Source organism: Schistosoma mansoni, chromosome 2 (genome assembly GCF_000237925.1).
Source record: "Schistosoma mansoni strain Puerto Rico chromosome 2, complete genome".
In the NCBI taxonomy this organism is placed as follows: Eukaryota; Metazoa; Platyhelminthes; class Trematoda; order Strigeidida; family Schistosomatidae; genus Schistosoma; species Schistosoma mansoni.
In genome coordinates, this window is record NC_031496.1 from 14,019,027 (window position 1) to 14,039,613 (window position 20,587).

General features: G+C 31.8%; 1 protein-coding gene across 1 annotated transcript in view; it reads right to left on the bottom strand.

The window, feature by feature from the left end:
• Smp_148410 (hypothetical protein) overlaps positions 1–20,587 on the bottom strand; it is a gene marked incomplete at both ends in the record, with an annotated part of 69,447 nt that overhangs the window by 5,731 nt on the left and 43,129 nt on the right. Inside the window, 9 exons of the mRNA XM_018795777.1 lie at positions 1,158–1,685; positions 3,722–3,999; positions 5,241–5,627; positions 8,626–8,744; positions 10,861–11,026; positions 12,420–12,806; positions 16,253–16,876; positions 17,577–17,941; positions 19,972–20,273. Coding sequence (XP_018650055.1) covers positions 1,158–1,685; positions 3,722–3,999; positions 5,241–5,627; positions 8,626–8,744; positions 10,861–11,026; positions 12,420–12,806; positions 16,253–16,876; positions 17,577–17,941; positions 19,972–20,273 — 3,156 coding nt within the window. The remainder of the gene's footprint in view (positions 1–1,157; positions 1,686–3,721; positions 4,000–5,240; positions 5,628–8,625; positions 8,745–10,860; positions 11,027–12,419; positions 12,807–16,252; positions 16,877–17,576; positions 17,942–19,971; positions 20,274–20,587) is intronic.

Here is a 20,587-nt window from a genome sequence, read left to right on the forward strand (position 1 = left end):
TTCGATTGCCTAAGAGGCCATGTATGTTTAGTTCTGAGAAGTTTCAGACGAAAAAAGAACAGCTATTAACTGCTTTATAGATTTTTAAAGGCTCTCTAGATCCTTTCAGTCAGTGATGAAAATTATCTTCAAAAAAACATTCAAAATTGCTGTATTTTACTTAATCGTTACTGTAATGATAATAATAGCATGTGTTAAAAGAAATGAGTTGTACGATGACGTATACCATGAAAGACAGAATAATTTAACAAAAATAAATAGAAGAAAAAGAAAATAGTAATCAATCCACTGATCGAGCAAACAGTCATCAGTTAGTTAAATATACACGATGTAGAAATAAGGGACATAACCTTCGAAACAAGGTATATGAATAAATCTCTAGTTTTCTGCATTTGTTATTGAATAAATGAATGAATCAATTTTATTTCATCTCTTCATGCAGCACTGATTCAATGTAAATTCTCACATAATAGTACAGATAAGAATATACATATGCCACAAATGGTGAAAAATTGATAAATGAATATTGGGGAAAAAATAAGTGAAAATAAAAGAATTCAACTTTTAGAGAGCTAACAATATTTCTTCTCATCGTGAGCATAGCAACAGTATAGATATATATCTTAAAGCCACAATAAATCATCAGTCTACACACATAAATTTGTATAACCAGTACTATGTATTACAAAGACCTATGAATCAGATAAGCATCATATGTTGAATAGATAAACATAAATTTATGTATGTACAGACGTAAGCACTAGTTTATGTGAAGAATTCAAGGCAATGTTACATAAACGGAGTTTCTTTTATCAAGGAAATTACGGACTGAATTGATAATTAAAATTTAGCACGCCTACAAAAAAATCTCATGATTTGAAGATAACGTACGACATAATTAAAGATTTGTTCATCACTGGACTACATTCTATACAAAAATTACCAACTGATTATGTGTTGATCCATTAAGATTAAACAACAATGTGAATATGAGGTAATAAAGAATATTTTGAAAACATTTACAGATATTGATTGTTTGGTGAGCCATCTATTATATTTTATTACCTTTTGAAAGAATTTTAATAGAACCAATAACCGTTTATGGTGGTACAAATCAGTAGAATTCATCGAAAGAAATAGAGTTTCACTAAACTTACCCTTGTTTCATTATCATGTTCATGACGTAGAATTGACAATAGACTAATTGAAATTAAATGATACCATTCATTGAACGCATTTAACACTGCATTCTCATTTGTATTATCCATCGTTGAAGATTCGCTGACATTAGAATTAAGTGGATTATTACATTGTTCTTTTACATTAGAAATACTACTACTATCCGGTTGAATTTCAGTTGTTTGTGATAAATGTACCGAATATTTATTCACATTTAAATCCTGATCAGGTAAATTGGCTGATAAAGCAGGATAATGATGTACAGCCAATTTATTCAATAATGTAATATAAACTTCAGCTAATTCAGCTGATTGTTCAGTCCAACCAATTAACTGATTAATAAAACGATATTGTTGATAATTTTGTTGACATGATTTCACTGATGTTAATAAATCATTAACAGAGCATACAGATAAATTAGTTGTCGTTGATGAGATTTCTGTTTCATCTTCACCAATTAAATATGAAGTGAATAAATTCGATGACTGACATGTTAGGTCATATGGCTTTAATATGGACAGATTATTATTATTATTATTAAAACTGCCGTTTTTATTATTAGCAAAATTATTTTTCACATTTGAACATTGAATTGGTTTTATTAATATACTCTACAAAACAATCAATAATTTAAAGAAAAAATATAATCTTATAGTCATAAGAATAACCATTTTAGAAACTTATAGAAGGAAATTTGGTAATGGATAATATAATAACATTATTGCAAAGATTAAACAGATTTCACATATTCAATGACCCCGTTTATGTCTTAGACAGATTACTCTACTTGTAAACTGCAAAAACAACATGTAAACTCATCATTACAGATATGGATTATGTGTCTTCTCAAATCCTTATAAGGACCCAAATCGAGTCTCTACATTGTTTTGGGTTAGGGTTAAGATTAGGGGGTTTAGGACTAGAGATAGGTTTTCCATCACGATATATAATATCAGTTGTAATGCAAAACTGCTCTGCAACCACGGGTGAACGAATTTCGCTCTAAAGTACAAGGGTTGTTATCTGATTAGTTCGTTCATATAATGTAATACAGCCTAGCTAAGTTTTGTTCAAGACTTAAAGGTTTAAGGCTAGGATATAAAAATCATATTAATTTTCCTGTTATATATAGTCTAAAATACCACGTTTGACACTATCATTTTTACTCGTTGGTTGCAAAAAATGATTTCCCACTATCGTTTTAAACATTTTGAGTAGTATATAAATGTATTTCTACTCTTTGCTTAACATTATTTTTGAATTTAGCACAAAAACCCAAAAGTCGTGTTATCTATTCTGATCGGTTCTTCTTCATAATACATTTTAGCGAAACCATATCTTTGAACAAAGTCGAGAAGCTTTAGGGAAAAAGCATGTTAGCAATGTGTAACATATAATTACAACTAATCAATTTAGTCAATAAAAAGATGACAAACTGACATAATACCTGTGAGAATGATAAGCTCACATCTAGATGAAGTAAGCTTAGATGACATTGTTTAAAGTGACAATGAAAGTTCCTTCAATCAAATTATCTAGCTTAGAAAACACAACACTATCCTACTTGTAAGCTGCTGCTTGGCGCACAAACTATTATTTTATGTTTTACCTTCTCTAAGTTACCGTTTATTGATTGTAAAACTATTACTTAGTTCTTTTTCACATATGTTGTAGCTATGCATATATTATAATTTCTTATTTATGTTGATGTGCGGTTCGGACACTAATCTATATTATCACACTAATCTGAGTTGTAAATTGAACTAGATAGAAAAAAAATCTACCTGCTGTGTTATTGTCCTATTCTAGCCATCGGCACGTGAGCGTGAGGAAACTGCATCCCGAAAAGAAGAGATAAGGATTATCAACTGAATGTTGATCTTGCCATTCGAAGAGTATTAATGGTCAAAGCTGAGGGCTTTAAGCTCAAAACAAAGTAGTATAAGTAAGGTAGAGAAATAATACAGAACCCTTATTGATGAATTAAATTAGTGATTTCGACTGTCATGATTCATTTTCACTACAGATATATTTCAGTCAGTCCTTCAATAGAATATAAGTAATTTTCAAGCATCCAACACGACAAATATGAAGAAACTAAAAAACTAGTACGTCACGGTTGCAATGATATTAATGCATAACTTTTTTCTCAAGAATAGTTAATCGATCTACTTCTCATTAATGACTCTTGAAGTAATGTAAAGAAATTCATGCACCTAGTGAGGTTTGAACTAATACCATTCAATTTTACAGACAGAGACATTCTCAATGACCTATTCGATTTACATCTGACCGTCTGCATGACTAAAAAATTTACACTAATCAGTTACTTTTGAACAGTAGATCAACTTAATTTATGACAAAAGATTCGGAGGTCTACTAATCCTTTGACTGGTTGGATAAGTTAGTCGACCAACGATACACCTTATCATTAATCTTATTAACGTAAATTATTATCGCACATGAAGTTTTATTTTAAAAATTTCATGAATATATTTAAATGGGATTTATTTCTAAAAGAAAAAAAAGATACACAACTAACCTTTACTATTTCTTTAGATAAATCTAGTAGAATTGGCAATAAGCATTCTTCTTGGTGCATTGATGCTTGAGATGTATTTGATTGATTAATCTCATTCTCAACACTAATATTACTATTCACAAAATCATTTGATTGATTCTGTTTGGCAAGTCTTAATGTACTTAAAAGGGTTCTTGGGGCGCACAGATCAACTAATGGAATTAAACACTTCAAAGCCGTAGCTAAAACAAGCGGAGCATTCACGTCGGAGGCGCATGTAGTCTCTGGAATGATATGATCTTTAAATAAGAAATAACAAGAAAATATATATATAAATGATGTACTATTTTCACATCAATAATATGTAATCATAGAAGAGAGGAGTTATAATAGGATTTGATTCAGTTATTGTAAGCTGTAACACTTTACAAATACCTAAGTGTATAATAATCAGAAGTTACAAAACTAAAACCGCCTATAATACTTATTTACTAAGACAATGATAGAAGTTTAAAGAGTTACATCGTAAGACACATATATCGACCTGTGACCTAAACAGTAAAGGTTCAGGGCTTTATCAATAGAGCTGTAACGAGACAAAGACATGAATTGTGTTCAAATTTCACTTCAATTATTAATCAGTTCACAAGATTTTCTCCCAGATCTAACCAACACATCGTAGTACATTGGTTTATTTGTACCAAAATGAGAAGCATGCATCAAAGCTTATCGTGAAGGAAAATAAAAAATATTCATGGAAGTTTATGCGAAAACATTGCAAAAGCAAAAACTGCTAGAGGGTAAAATGATACGTTTTCCTAAGAGCGCTACTCTGAATAAGACTAGACAGTGTACACATGACCAATGCAGTTGCATAGTTTAAATTTCTTGTTTGAAAGAAATGAAGTTAAATTAAGATTCATGTTTCAACCTACTGTATTTAATAAATCGTTTAGAAGAACAAAGGAGTAGATATGTACTCTATGTGATAAGTATTTATTAAACAGTCTAAATAAGTAATACATCGGATTGAAGGTGATCTAGTAAGAAAATCCATAACAGTCAACATACAGTAGACTATATATATTCCAATATACTAAATCCAACGTTAAAGAAGAGAGCGATCGTTAACTGAGTATTTATGCTACTTTTCTTTGTACAAAAATAATCACGGACAATGTAAGTAATTCCATGCAATATGAAATTCAACACAGTAGTTGAATGACATCGATACTCACTCTCATCATGTTAACTGGTTTTGATAGTTCCGTAAGGTGTGTGTACAATGCTAAAAATTTCAAACTAGGAGGAATTAGCTGATATTCAATAATTCAAACTAACTCTCAAATATGTCTGCGTGAATATCGATACCGAGATGAAGGTACATCCAGCTGACGAGTCCAAGATCGGACAAAAAGCGCGTCTTAGATTCCACCGTTAGCTACGCTTTAGCTGGGAAAATAACTGTCAATACATTTTCAATTGATAAAAAAATAACTAAATTGTAAGCTTTAAAAAACGACACGATAACACAACTTACTTTTATACTCAAAATCATCTTTAGTATTGGAGAGAGGGAATTTTTTAACAATTTGTGATTGATAGCGTGCCACTATACAGACAACAATTTCTAAGCACGTGAATACAATTGATCGTTCTGGATGTAAACCAGCAAATGTTTTTTCTCCATATTTACCATTATTCAATTGACAGTTGATCGATGTTTTATTAAATTCATCATAATCCATGTCAGATTTATTTGAGATACGATCAAAAAATTTTGATAAATAACCCCCATCGCCATGTTCATATAACCGAGCGTCAATTAAACCAGTAGTTTGTAACATTGTGCTTGATGTCATACAATTATTTTTTGAATTTTGTGACTCTGGTGAAATAAACATACTTGATGCATTCTGTGTTGATTCTTTAGGAGATAAAAAGGAAGAATTAATAATTGAGATACCTTGGTGAAGTATTTTTTATTCAAAATTCATACTAGAACCGATGTATATTTGATAAAAATCCAAAACGAAGTAATGTTTTGAAATGATGTAAAGGATTTACACAACTTAGGGGAATGCTATTGGTGGCATTGTGTTCTTTGAGCTAGATTAATCAATTGCGGAGCGTTCAGCGTCATTCATGGAGTCAGAGTATATGTTTTTGTTTACAATTACTATGAATGCTCGTCATTCAAATCTCACAACTCAGAGAACACAATCCAATCGAATTAGAAAAATATCACCTACTTAATTTCAAGATCAACCAATTATTGATAATGTAGGTAAATGGTTTGAACACTAATCAGCTTAGATGTAAGAGGACGTAAACTGATAATACATCTACTGGATACTCTTTCCTATTAACACCAAACAAGAAAATAAATATCAATGTTCACTTAAGAGTCTATCATGAGAAGGCAAGTGAAAAATTATAAGAAATAGCTTAAATATTTAACAAGCAATAATCTCCTTCAATCTCAACAGACTTATAGAAAGTAATACCATGCTGAACAATCTTACATACAGAAGACCCCATAGTTTATAAACAAAGTGAAATACATATAAATTATAAGAGACAAAAGAATTGTTTTGAAATCATACTGTTTTACTCACGCGGATAAGAGCATAATATAGGGACTAGCAAATCAGAATCGAGAAGGCGATTTTCAACTTTCAGAAAAAAGATCGAAAATATTGTCAATTGAGCAGTAAAAATACCTTCGTATACTGCTCAAAGCGTTTAAAATGAAAACAAAAGAATAGCTTCTTGCCATCGTACAGTAAAACTGATAGTATTAAACGTATCAAAAGCCCAATTCTTTTAATACAGATCGTTTATAACGGACAAATCGATACTACCTCTAAATCCCTGATCTGGAAAGAAATCTTAACTTGGTAATACTAGATCTCATGAACGAACTAATCAGATAAGAACCCTTGTATTTTAAAGCAAAATTCGCTCACACGTATGGCTTCAGAGAAGTTTTGCATTACAACTGATATTATATATCGTGATGGAAAACCTATCTCTAGTCCTAAACCCCTAATCTTAACCCTAACCCAAAACAATGTAGAGACTCGATTTGGGTCCTTATAAGGATTTGAGAAGACGCATAATCCATATCTGTAATGATGAGTTTACATGTTGTTTTTGCAGTTTACAAGTAGAGTAATCTGTCTAAGACATAAACGGGGTCATTGAATATGTGAAATCTGTTTAATCTTTGCAATAATGTTATTTTTTTGCATCTACAATACATTTACGAAAGCGATTTTTAGATTGACTAAGAAGTAACTGAAAATTCGTAGAGGTTGTTTTATGCTCGTCCCTGTACTATGCTACTATTGCGTCGCGGTGTTGTCGATGACAATTAATAAAAAAAAATCACGAGACTTTAACGAATGAATCTTTTTCCGCAGTAGTTTAGCTTTTCCCATACTTTGTCAAGATTTCGTTGAAGTGATTATTCTATTGTATTTACACTGACAAAATTTGTAAATATTAGTGAAACAGTTAGGGTATACATACTTGAAATTTTTACCAGTTGTAACTAATCATCCTCCAGATTACAACATGAACATCATATTGAGCAATACTACACTTTCGCTTGATATACTTGTGGTATACTCTAATAGGATAATATTCGTATGTAATATTCATAGCTTATCAGCAGATTTTCTCAACAACATTACATTAAACAGTTATACATTAAATCAAGGACATCAACTATAATGAATAGGTATAAGCAAACTAATAAAGAGGTAAGTTTTTAGTCCCACATGAAGAAACTAAGTTATTGCATTGTTAAGAGCCCCGCATTTACTTGACACCGGGCATACTGTTGACATTCCTCAAACTTTTAAAATTTTTAGCAGACAAGGAAATACTGCTTCTCTTCGGTTTGCTGAAGCGATTGCGATAAAAAGAAACTCAAATCTGATCTATGTATTCAAAATTTATTACTACCCTGGTAATTCAATTTTTCGGTAATTAGTTTTATTTTGTTAATGTTTAGTTTGTTATATTCCTCTTTCATTACCGAATTCTTATTTTATGTACATTTAAACCACCCCCGTCACTCATGCATTTCTACCCACTCAATTCTGTTAAATGATGTGAACTCATCAAATCTTGTTTAATTATTACGTAACGCGTCATACCAGTTTATCTAATTCCAGAAATCTTGTGCAAATCTATCATGACCTCTAAAATTATCACACAATTTATCCTGTCTATGAACTTCACTCAATTATTATGTCGCCCACCCCCTCATGTCTTCTGATTTCAATACCAAATGACCTCTTACCTATTCTTGCACATATATATATAGTTATTATTGATAACCTTTGTCATTCCAATTCTTTACATTCACTTACGTCAATTGTTTCATACTATATCATCTTACCTCAACGGTAAATTTTCATACATATTTGGTTGCAAGCAACTGATAAGAAACCATGAAATATAACGAATTCATATTATTTTGCATTCAAGTTCGTTCTGGCTTTATATACAATCTAATAGTCTATATATATATACGCTGATACTGTACGTAATCAACTTCCGTCAATACCGTTCATTATCTGTAAGGTCTCATTCACCATTTAATCTTAAGCACAGCTACTTGTTATGTTTAAATAACCTCAATCTACCACCTGTATAATACCAACTGTTTATCACAATTGATTGATCACTGGGTGGTGATCAATGTCATGCATGTCAAGTCCTTCTTAGTGTTGATCGAATGCTATCGATCAGGTTGCAATGTGGCCACCAGTCTAGGTGGCTCGACAACACCTTGAACACCTCCAACCACCACCTCACCAACTGTTTATAAAACGATTCAATGAAATTATTCATAAAATTAGTGTAAAGAAAAAAGTTTTAATAAAGTAATATCGTTATTATTCTTTCATTACCTTTAGTTAACCAATTATCACGTTCTTTAATTAAACGTTCATTACTAGCAATCATGATGTGAATCACATTGGCTAAGCATAATAAATGTGTTTCTACACAATCGCGAGTTAGTATAAGTCTAAAAAGAAAAGAAAAAAAAAACAAAATATTTTCAAGGTAAATATACTAGAAATATTTATAAAGAGGAATGAATAGATCAACCATTTGCTTATAATTTAGCAATTGTATGTATTGTTAAAGTATATTTTTTAAAATTGCTATTGTCTACAGAATTCTACAAATCTTGATATATCAAGGCCATTGGATTTGTGTGTTTGTATGAACTCGAGATATAATTAACTAAGATGTAATATTGTGATACTATTCATTTTAATAAATTAAAAGCACATACATTGAATATGCATACACATACACATATATGTCAAGTGTATTCTTGAACACTGGATTTGTAAGATAAGCATGAGCTTAAAGGTCTATATAATAAAGCAAATGTTAGTTTGTTTGTATAACCAAACAAAAAGACAAGTAGTATGTAGGCTATCACAAAACATACAATTTAAGTGGATGAAAAAATCTTGAAGAAGGGATTAGAGCTAAAAATCCATGATTTATTAGTGTTTTTGAAGGAATAGTATCGTCTGCTGTAAACACGAATAGTGAACTGGCTAGCGGAAGTTATCAGCTTCAAACACCTTCATAAGAAAACAACACGACTTCGATACGATTTAACGTCCACAAAGTATCGAGATGTGAAGATATGCATTGTCGAATTCGCTCTAACGCTCACAAAGTGTCCATCTCTATTCACAGTTATTATCAGCTAATGACAGTAAAAAGATAGACATTCTCTAGATGTTTACGTCACGTTCTATTTGTTTAAAATCGGATCATCGAACAGTAAACTGTCTTCAGCCCCTGTGATGTGGCATCGGGGGTTGTAAACGGAATCGTTGTAGACTTGTGCGTTGTACAAAATCTGTAGCTAAGCAAGCCTATTGTATTTAAACTTATTCTTCTGAAAATCATTTGAGATTCGTACCTATCCGACTCCACAGTTCTAATGAATATGTGAATATATATGCTTTGTTATATGACGGGTTTGAAAATTTGCATAATATACTTAGCTATAACAATCTGGTCAACAGGTTGCACAAAGTCAATGACTTAACAATATGCGTAATTTCCGGAGAATAATATAAATAATCAATCCTTAGTGTATAAAGTTGCATCACGTAAATGCACACAATGTGCCTATCAATCTTAAAGCTTATACAGTTTAAACAATTATCATAGTTCTTTAAGCAAACAAGAGGTTTTTTATTTTGTTTATTAGTAAAAACAGAGAAAATTGATTGACTAGTTACCAATAGGTGTATGGTGCTGTGATGACTGAAATACTGTAATTGATCAAATTGTGGAAAATGCTCGCAGAACAGATAACAGATATATCCATAACCTAATCTCTTATAGGGAGTCAGTAACAGCTTGGATAATTGGGTAATAAACCATCCTGTTACAATTCTAACAGTACCTTTATAAATTCCACAAAAGACGAAGGAAAGCTTACATAAAATTTCAAATATAATAATAGGGAATTAACAAAAACATAATTTTTCCTGGTATACCCGAAGATTAATTGAACGGTAACTTCCTGGAACCATATATATATATATATATATATATATATATATATATATATATATATATATGTAAAATTATTAACTAGATTATGTATATTTATAATCGTTTATTCATAAGCTTTTACGTAACCCATTAATTACGATTATACGATTTACAGTTCTTAATTTATTCCCGATCTATTAGTTACAGTATCCTATACTCATAACCACTTTTTGATTGATCTTGCATAATTATTACATTTTACTTTGTGGTGTGATGAGGTCTGGTTTGCTTGTATATAAACTAAGTAAGTCTGAAATACATTATTTATACAATGGAAGCGGACATTGTGTTCAGGACTCAACGGGCAGGGCCATGCGAGAAGCTACTATAACGAAAACCAATAAGGACTCAGAGTTAAGCTAAAAAGGTCAAGGCTGCTAGTGCTGGTTGATGTGTCATCGGTTTAGCACAGGGATAAATTCATAGAAGTCGATAATCTAATTGTTGATTTGACAGGGTCATAAGCCGTAACAATTACATACTTATTATTTTTGCCATAACACACTGAATTAAAGCGATTCGGCGGAGGGATGATAAAATGACAAACTTACCGATGTAATATTTGTAATAGCTCAATAGATATTTCTGTTGATGATTGCATCAGATAAGCGCGAAATTTCGGCTTACTCAATAGGCATAGAATACAGCGCAAACATGTATGAATAATGGATATTGGTTGTTTTGACGTTGGATTACACATAGCTTCTGCACACATACCTTCAAGGGATAAAAATAGTAAGACAACAATAATGAATAAGCAATCAAAGGAACACCATTGCCATCAAAAAAACCGATATAGTAGGTTGAAAGAAAAAACATTGTATTAAACTATATTGTCTAATTTGTGTTAGCTCAAGACACTATTATTATATTACAAAAACCTGCTAGGAAGTGATTAAACTGTTAAAAGTAAGGCGAATAAGTACAGTTAGCTAGATGGAACAGCAGTAGATTTTATTCAGCGATCAGTAATTGCACTGATGCTGATTTCTTCTCCTGGAAAAAGAGGAGTCAGTGAAGATCAAGAAAAAAGGCACACATCTTGTTCAACCTCATAGTTTTTTTGTTGCTGTCAGTGAGGTTCATTAAATAACGGAGAGAACAAACTCTCGGACATTCCAAGCATCTGATAATACTATATAGCACTAGCTTCAACGCGATCTTATTTGGAGACTCTGTGATCATGAGAGACTGATCTCTCTTTCTTTCAGATAATTGAAGAGGGCATAAAGATAAAAATTCAAATGGGAAATCGTAAGTATATTCGGAAGTATCATTAATAAGGTTCGATTTGATGATTTAGAATAACTTGACTATTAGGTGTATTGTTCAAATAGTCTATTTAAACTTATGTTAATTCAGTTCTGTTATTTATTTACAGTAAGCTGTGAAATTTCAGAAACAAATTTTTACCCATTGGGATATTACGAATGCATTATTTTATTAACATAAATTCAACATAAAAGCAAAGAACCAATCACATACATAGAAATGGATTGAATTTAAGTGATAAATAATAAAATCCTATACCCTAAAAGGTCCAATCTACTATTCTAAAGATTTTATAGGCTAGTGAATTTAAACAATCGAATTTCTTTTTTAATCTTGCTACAGTATCCTCAATTTGACTATTATATAAAGAAACGTTAACACCTATAAAGTAAATGAAGTTCACAAACCTAATAGATAAACTTACACTAGTTATCTCAGTTATTTATGTGAAATTTTAGGTCAGGGTAAACTTTTCCATACAAACTTGGAGGAACAATTAACATGTTGTTACTTGATTTCTTTATCATAAAAAGCTTAATAGAATTCGTTATGAAACAGTTGCATGTAAATAATCCGAGAAAAACATGCTACATGAAAATTATCAGAAAATATTCAACTCTTTCAAAAATGAATATGTCATCGGCTTAAAAAAAATCATACATATCTAGTTCGACTTTCAATCTTCATGTAGTAGGCACAAAGTACGGTTCGGTCAGTAAAGCAGTAGTATTATTAGTACTCGGAGAACTAAAGTTTGATTGAAAGCGAAATATCACTTAAAAGTAATCATATAGCTGATCTCTTTTACTCTATTAAAAACAAACAAATTATTACTTACCTAGAATTAAAAAGAATTGTCGGGCTGATTTAGACATTTCATTCTTTGATAAATTCGTATCAATCTCTTCTACACATAACTCATTATTAGTTAAGTATAATGCTAATGCATACGTCATACAAGGCCAATAACGTGCATAATATCCACGTATTAGATCAAGATTATAATTAATAGAATTATTATTGACATTGGATAGTAAGGTAGATGAGTGTTGAGTTGATAAATTATCTGGTAAACACATATATGCATAATGTTTTAATGCATCTAACCAAGCATTACTTAAGCTTGGGAGAATCGGTTGAATCCATTTCGATAATAAATGATAGATAGATTTACTTGATGCTGTACAACTACTACTCGATTGAAGGTAAGGAGCAGGTTTACAAACTGACAAAAAAATAGACAGACATACGGAAAATATGGAAAAGCAATTAAAATAATCAAAGCAAATAATTCAATTATTTACTTGAAACGTGCACATTTTGAACTCGAATAGTTGACAACTTCATTCCAGGTGATAAACCACAGGATCAATCGAACAGACAATTACAATCACAGAAATACTTGGCATTAGTATCTATTTGTACAAACAAGAAGGATCTGTAAAACAAATAAGTATCGGCCTCTCATGCGAAGAGGAAAACGACCAACTTCCCTTCCCGGATATACTTCTAAGTAGACGAAAAGATGGCTCAATCAAACGATCCACTTTTCGAAAACCAACGTGGAAAGGCCAATACCTTATTTATTATAGTTATTGCCCTGTACAATACAAACGGGGTTTGATAAGGTGTCTATTTAACAGGCTTCATCGTATTTGCACAAACGACACCATTGATGATGATGTTAAGTTGTTAAACAAGACATTAGTGGGGAATGGTTATCCACTTAAACTTATAAATACATGGGAAGCTCATGGTACAGTGAGACCTAATGTAGCCTTGGTGGAAAAAAGCCTGTCTACATCACTTTATCATCACAGGTGATTCAAATAGCTTTTTGTTGAAACAAAAGCTTAAATCGGTCATCAACAAAACGTATTGTGCAGCGAAGATCATTATCAAAGAAAGAACGAGGTCCATGCTTCTTGCAAAACCTGAAGACATGAAAACCATTGTGTCACATCCCACTGGTTTACGAATTTGAATGTGTGTGTGGTCACACATACATAGGGGGGAGCAATCGTGATCTGAAAATTAGGGTATGTGAACATGTACCAAGTGGTTGCATCAACAAATATAATCAAATGACCCAGTAAGAGTAGAGGATAAACACCCACCATCCTCTATTGGCAAACATATAATCAGAACAGGGCATAAGATTGATCATAACTCGGCTTTTGTGGTGTTGTGTTGAAGTTGAAAAGGGCGTATACTAAGGTTTATTGAAGCCTTGGCCATACGAAAATTCAAACCCCTCTTGTGTATTCAAAAACAGTTTGCTCTCACCTTAAACTTACCCTGCTAATATTAGCTTATTATCCAGAGTGATTAGGTTTCAAAAGTATCTTAATTTACTTATTGGACACTGAGTACGGTATACACCATTTATTTTGCTTCTTTATGTGTATGCAAGCACTAATACACATATATAAATCGAGTGTGTGCGTATACCAAACTCTGTAGTTTCGGATGACAAAAACTGTATTCAAATAACTTCAAACTCAGATAAGTATATCGGGTAAACAAACATATTGCTTAGCAGCCAAACATGGTTCAAACAGAAAAAAGAGATGACCTTAAACTTGGTTTCACATTTCCATGAAGAAGTTTTAAAAGCGAGATTTTATGATTTTATAAGTCTCCAACTAGTCATCACTTTGAATCTGTTTTGGTGATTTGCACGCTCCTTTGAACAGTGTATCAATTTTCTACTCTTTCTACTATATACCATTTCTGTCTCTTATATTTCCAATTATTAAGTATATTAAGTATATATATTAAGTATACATACAAAGTCCATAGACGTGTAAATGTGCGACCACATGTATTGTATTAAATAAATCACACTTTCCAGATTGTTAAAAATCCATCAAAAGGATTAATTGCCTTAAATTACTGCAATCGACTACCTTCTGTAATGCACAGTTATTTATTTATTTATTTAAACACATAAATATTGGTACAAAAAAGCACCAGATAAATATGCGCCTCACAAATCTCATTTGATTTGTGTGAGGGCTGTGATACTGCCCAGGTGCCCAGACTGAAGCAGGTGGTTTTTTTAGGGGACCACAACCCGAGCCTTTGACCTGAAGGCCTAATCCACAAGGCAGTGGAGCATCTTAAGGAGATGCAGTCCCATAGTAGCCGGTGACCAACGATTGGTTCATACGCCATTCGTTCCTTCAGGATACTGGAGCTCATGTGAATCATTGGTTTAGAATCTGGGTTTCCCAACTCCTCTAGGTGAACTTTCCGTGTCCAACAACCCGATTAAAGCGCCAGACATTCGCTTTTCGTCCTCTCAATTTCGTAAACAACAATAATGCCACGAGAATGCAGTGAGTAGGACTTCCCTGGCAGAGGCTATATATTCGCGTGGCCATGTGAGAGCATTTCGAGAGGGAGAGCGGACTCTCCCCACTCTCGGCCGTACCAGGGCATTTGGGGGCAGTACATTGTTCCTATATGTGTAAATAGGATAAGCAAAACCAAATGATTCACTTAGACAAAAAAATACACTCATCAAAAACTAAAAATATCTCATAATTCTGTCCTAATTCAAAAAGGATAGTAGCGCGAAAAATGATATTTTTTTCAAAAAAATTTCAAACTAAAATAAAAATTATACTTTAAAATCGATCACATGCTAAACTGAAAACATTTAATTTGCGGTTTTAAAATAACTGTAAGGACTTGTGATATACAAATTATTGTTTATAAGGAAGAAAACTGACGTAACTTCTAATATGTAGACGAAGTATAGTTTATGATAAGATTAATGGGCAGTTGCTAATATTGGACAACAAGAAAAGCACCTAACTATTAAACAAGAGTCATATAGTTATAATCGATGTAAGCTAGAGGATAAATGTGCTTTCCATACTACATTAACACGATGAGATGAAACTAACAAAATAAATACAGAGGGAAAGAAAGGTCTACGGTTGCAAGGATAATGCGAAAGACTTAGTATTGGGAATATAGTTTGAGAAGACAGAATATAAAAGACCGTTCATTTTGGAATACTGGAACTGAAGACCTAGTGTAAGATAGGGAGTAGATGTATCTGTGTGGTTGTGAGTGATTTTGAGCCATGTAACAACTTTTGAACCACTGATCCTGATTTTTGTGCACACCACAACCTGGTAATATGACCCAGCCAACATGTACAGACCAATAGTGAAATTAGAACATGAAATAAGTTTGACCGGAATAATAAATTAAATTGTATGAAATTTAAAAAAATTCTCTGTTGTAGACAGATTTGAGAATACTAGTATCTGAAATACGGAACCAGTACTTTACAAACTCGTATACAATATAGGGAACCAAAAGTGTTTCGTTACTTATAGATTATTGTACTTGTGGAATTGATTGAAATATAACCTCGTTAAGGAACTAATTGAACGAAACGTGAACGGATATATATATAGTCACTGACAAAAAGATACAAATGTGCAACTGTTAGATTCCAATCGAACAAAAGCTTGTTTATAGTATAGTTTATTATTTCTCAGTTGGCAGATGATTCGATGAACAAATTTTGAATCTGTCCATTAACTGGGTTTTATTTCTTTTGCTAGATTTATTATCCAAAAAATAGTCTATTAACAAAGGTTACCTTAGATAGAAAAACAAATAAATAAATAATTAAATAGTTTAACTAACCAGATAATATATCTTCTATTGATATTCCTTTAATGATCATACTGTAGTCAGAATCATTGTCGTTTTCACTTTCATCATTCATCATGTCATCTGATTCATCATCCATCAATTGTTCATCATCTAAAGCCTGAGGCGATTCTCCAGTGATTAAGTGTTGTTTTTGGTGTAACTTATTTGCCCATTTCTTAGTTTGCTCAACTGTCAAAATGTAAACTTTAGCCCAAGCAGCTAAAACAGATAGTTTCTCAACTATTGCAGAGTTTTCTGATATCCATTGCGATGATTCTACTCGTTGAGCCTGTGCAGATACATTGGATGAGTGATCTTCAGTGCATTTGTCAAGTTTTAATTTATCAAATGCTTGTCTTAGAAGGTCTTGTACACGACGTAAGTCTTCTGGATCACGACCAACTCCAGAAGCAAGCCATGTACTGCACACTTGACATGCTATAGATAGTAGTTCTGGATTAGGTTGAATTACACCAGATAATAAGGAACTATTAGTAGTTGAAGATTGTGCAACTGTTGTTATATTGTCGAATGAATTTAACAACAAACTATTCATAAATGCTGGTCGTAGTGCAGCTGAGACTTGAGCTTGATACTGTTCCAAGATAACATGATCTGAAAATAGTTTCATGAGAAAATAATTAGTTGAAAAGAAATCTATTTAAACATTTTGGTTTTTTGTCAAGAAAAACTTACAATACTTTATGCTAATATTTATGTGAATTATTTTCTAACTATTTGGTTGAGTATCAAATGTCTGTAGTAAAAATAAATTAGAGCATCTTTTAATTTGATCTTATTGGACTGTAATCGTACCTGAATTAGGAAGTCAGTTGAGTAAATATTATCAAAGGTATTACTGGAAATCAGAGCGAAGAAAGGGAGTGAACATGAGAGAAATAAACAATGGATACTGTTGTGCATCAATGGTTTGGATTTTTACATAGTTTTAACCACCATTAAGATTTCTTAATTCAAACAAATGACAAACACATTCAAGTTAACTGAAATAAATACTGTTCATCTTTCACTTAACAGTTGCATCGCTCATTACAATTGAGAAGATAGTGGCTGAGAGTGTGTACAATATGAACTGATAATAATAAGAGAACCACTGACAATCAAACAACATCCATCAACGATTTCTTCTTAGTTTTTGACTTCTCAATAATATGCAGTTAAAACAACATATAAGATAGAATCCAGGACTCAAAGATGTCAGCTGATGACGAGAAATATCTTCAGCGTCACTTCACTGAATAAAATACTCTCATAAATGAATAATAAAAAAAAACAAAATAGTAAGACAAAGTACCTGGATAGTCTGGATCTAGTATTTGGGAAAATCTTTGAATAACATCTTGCATAAGTTTTAAACCTGTGATACGAAGTCGTTCACTATCCGACGTAGCTGACATAAAAGCTACACGAATTAAATCAGACAGGTATAGAATAAGCCAATCGGATTTCCCTGATTGAGAACGTAGAATTCTAGCCTTAGCCAAATCAAAATGAGCGAGTGACTTTGGATTTATTATCGAATTATCAGTAGTATCATCATCATTTACAGATGTTTCCATATACGGAAGAGAATTATTTACAAATGTTGTGCTGCACAATCTGGCACAACTAGATATCAGGATACGCAAACAGCTGATCGCGAAAATTCGTGTCGAGCATCTGAAAAATATGCAAAGAAAACCATTCACATATATATTTTATCAAAAAAATACATGAGGCATGCATAGTATCAGGATAAGCGCAAACAATTACAGTCAAGTACATAATAAAACTATCAAAAAGAATGAGGCACGAGAGAAGTTGACTTATTTTCTCTGATAAATGTTGTAACAAACTTTTTTAGATCTAAAATAGCTTCACTTTACCTTGAGAATTTTGAACTGCTAAGATATTAGGGAAACGCCCGCGTAACACGTTCAATGCATAAAAAATGAATGGTGAAAACTACTCATCGTGTGATAAACAACGAGAAACAAAGCAGTTTCTAACACAATGTATTGATTCGAATTGACAAAATTTACAGGAAAGAATACAGATAATAAGTCAATATGGAGGGAGTAATGATGAAAACTGATACAGAACAGAAAATGGGAAAGAAGCAAGTAGAAAGAATTAGATAAGTAATGAACGTTATCTACAATGAGACAGTTTGTCTAAGAAAACGTAAACATGGTTTCACTTAATCATTAATTTAAACTACCTATCGGATTTCAACTTGGAATTTTGAACACAGGTAAAACTAATGGAAAGAGATTTTAAAAATAAAAATTTCCGCTCGGTGTGTTAATTCAGACTCAGTTACGTCATTCATTTATGTAACCACTTGATGCCAGTAATTAGTACTACTTGTTAGTTTCTCTAGCTACACCTTTCTCATACATACGTATGCATTATTTTAGCTACAGTGTATAATGTTAATGTTTTTGCCTTATTTTTTGGAGGTTACTGTCTTTTTCCACACTTCCATTTCAATTTCATTATCTAAAGTATAACTCACAATCTTTTTTCTCTAACCTCAATATTCGCCGTAAATTTAGCTCGTTTGAAGTTAATAGAAAGACTTGAGATACAGTGAATTCATTTATGTCACAAATATTTTTTTCTTATTCTACACAAGATTGAAAATTCTCATTGACTTTTCTTTATTAATAATTTGAAAAAGAGTTAGAGAAATCAATTACTTTGGTAGTACAAGTAAATTATGAAAGATACTATTGTATTCTAAACCGATGTTTTTAGCCTGTTATCTCCAATATTCAAACAAGAACAATGTGAGATCTGATATAATTCACATAAGAATTCGAAGGTGAAGTCGGAAAAGATACTAATGTCCAGTATCTACAGAATTGTGATTCATATTTATTGTTAGCACTGATAACTAGTTAAATAGATTACTTCTGAAATTAGATAGAATTCCCTGTAGGTTAGTAATCATATCAACAATTTACATCTGACAATCTACATGACTCAGTAGATGAATATAATTCCATTGGGGTGAACCTCTGATATTACAATAATCGAATAGCATTAGAATATATAGGTCAAGAAAACCACATAATTGTTTAAATAAATAAACCAAGACCCATAGACAACAGCTGATAGTTGTATCAGTAGTTCATATCAAATGCAGAATCCGACAACACTGAATAGCTGTTTTGTTTTAGTTTAATACTTCATCGTTTAATGAGTAACGCATAGTTGCTTGTATAATTAGAGACAAGATATTTTCATTTCGCAACGAACACAATAAATACTCTGATTAGGTCAATTTAGGATCCAATGTGGTCATCACTTAATGTCATCATCAATGACTAACTAATACATTAAAAGCTGAATTCACTATACAGATCATGAATTATTACTGTAACTTTAGAAAAACTGCGTTGAGGAGATGAGCAAATTAATTTCGTCCATTAATTGAAGTAAAAACTAGAAAGAAGTGGTTATGTGTACCAGTGCACCTATTCATTTTTTTTCTTTTGAAGTCAACTATATATATATATACATATATCATACAATTTTATATCACATTATTTGAGTATTGATTATGCATTGTACATATTATTTCATTAGCCTCCAAAAACACACACAATTGACAAGATAAGTTACAGAAGAACACGTAATAACGAAGAAACAAACAGAATTAACGAATCAAACATAGCAAAACTAACAAAGAAAGAAAAACAAACCTGGCTCTAATCTTAACACTGAATAACCGATTAATTTCTTGATTAGATTGTTTTGGTTTAAAATTGATGTCAACATCTTCACATTCATCATTTTCTGGTTGAATAGCACCACTACCGTTTTCTTCGTCTACACGACTATTTCGTTTAGACATAGTCATTGTATCTACGTCATTGTTACTAATGGAAGACTGTTTATCTCCACCAATAGAGTTTGATTCGTTTGTATTGAATGATTTTTTTACAGAATTTCTTATAATAATATTACTATCACTGGTCAAATCAGTTTTTAGTGAGGTGGAAACCTTTAAAAATAAATAAATACACAAATACACATCATAATACGTATGTTTTGGTAAATTAGCCTTGATTACTGTTATGTAAATTAAATTAAAGCAAAATTAAGTTCATTTGGAATAATTGTAATTAACTAATGACATTAATAAAGAGTAATGAATGAATAGTTCACCTGTTGTGTTCTAGAACTTTACAAACAACGTACACAGCCGTTCTTTATTAATATCCAATAAATGTACAATCTAGAGACGTCTAACAAAGTTAACTTATCTTTGGAATTCTGAGGCTAGTTTAAAAATAGCTAATACTTTATCTACCCTGA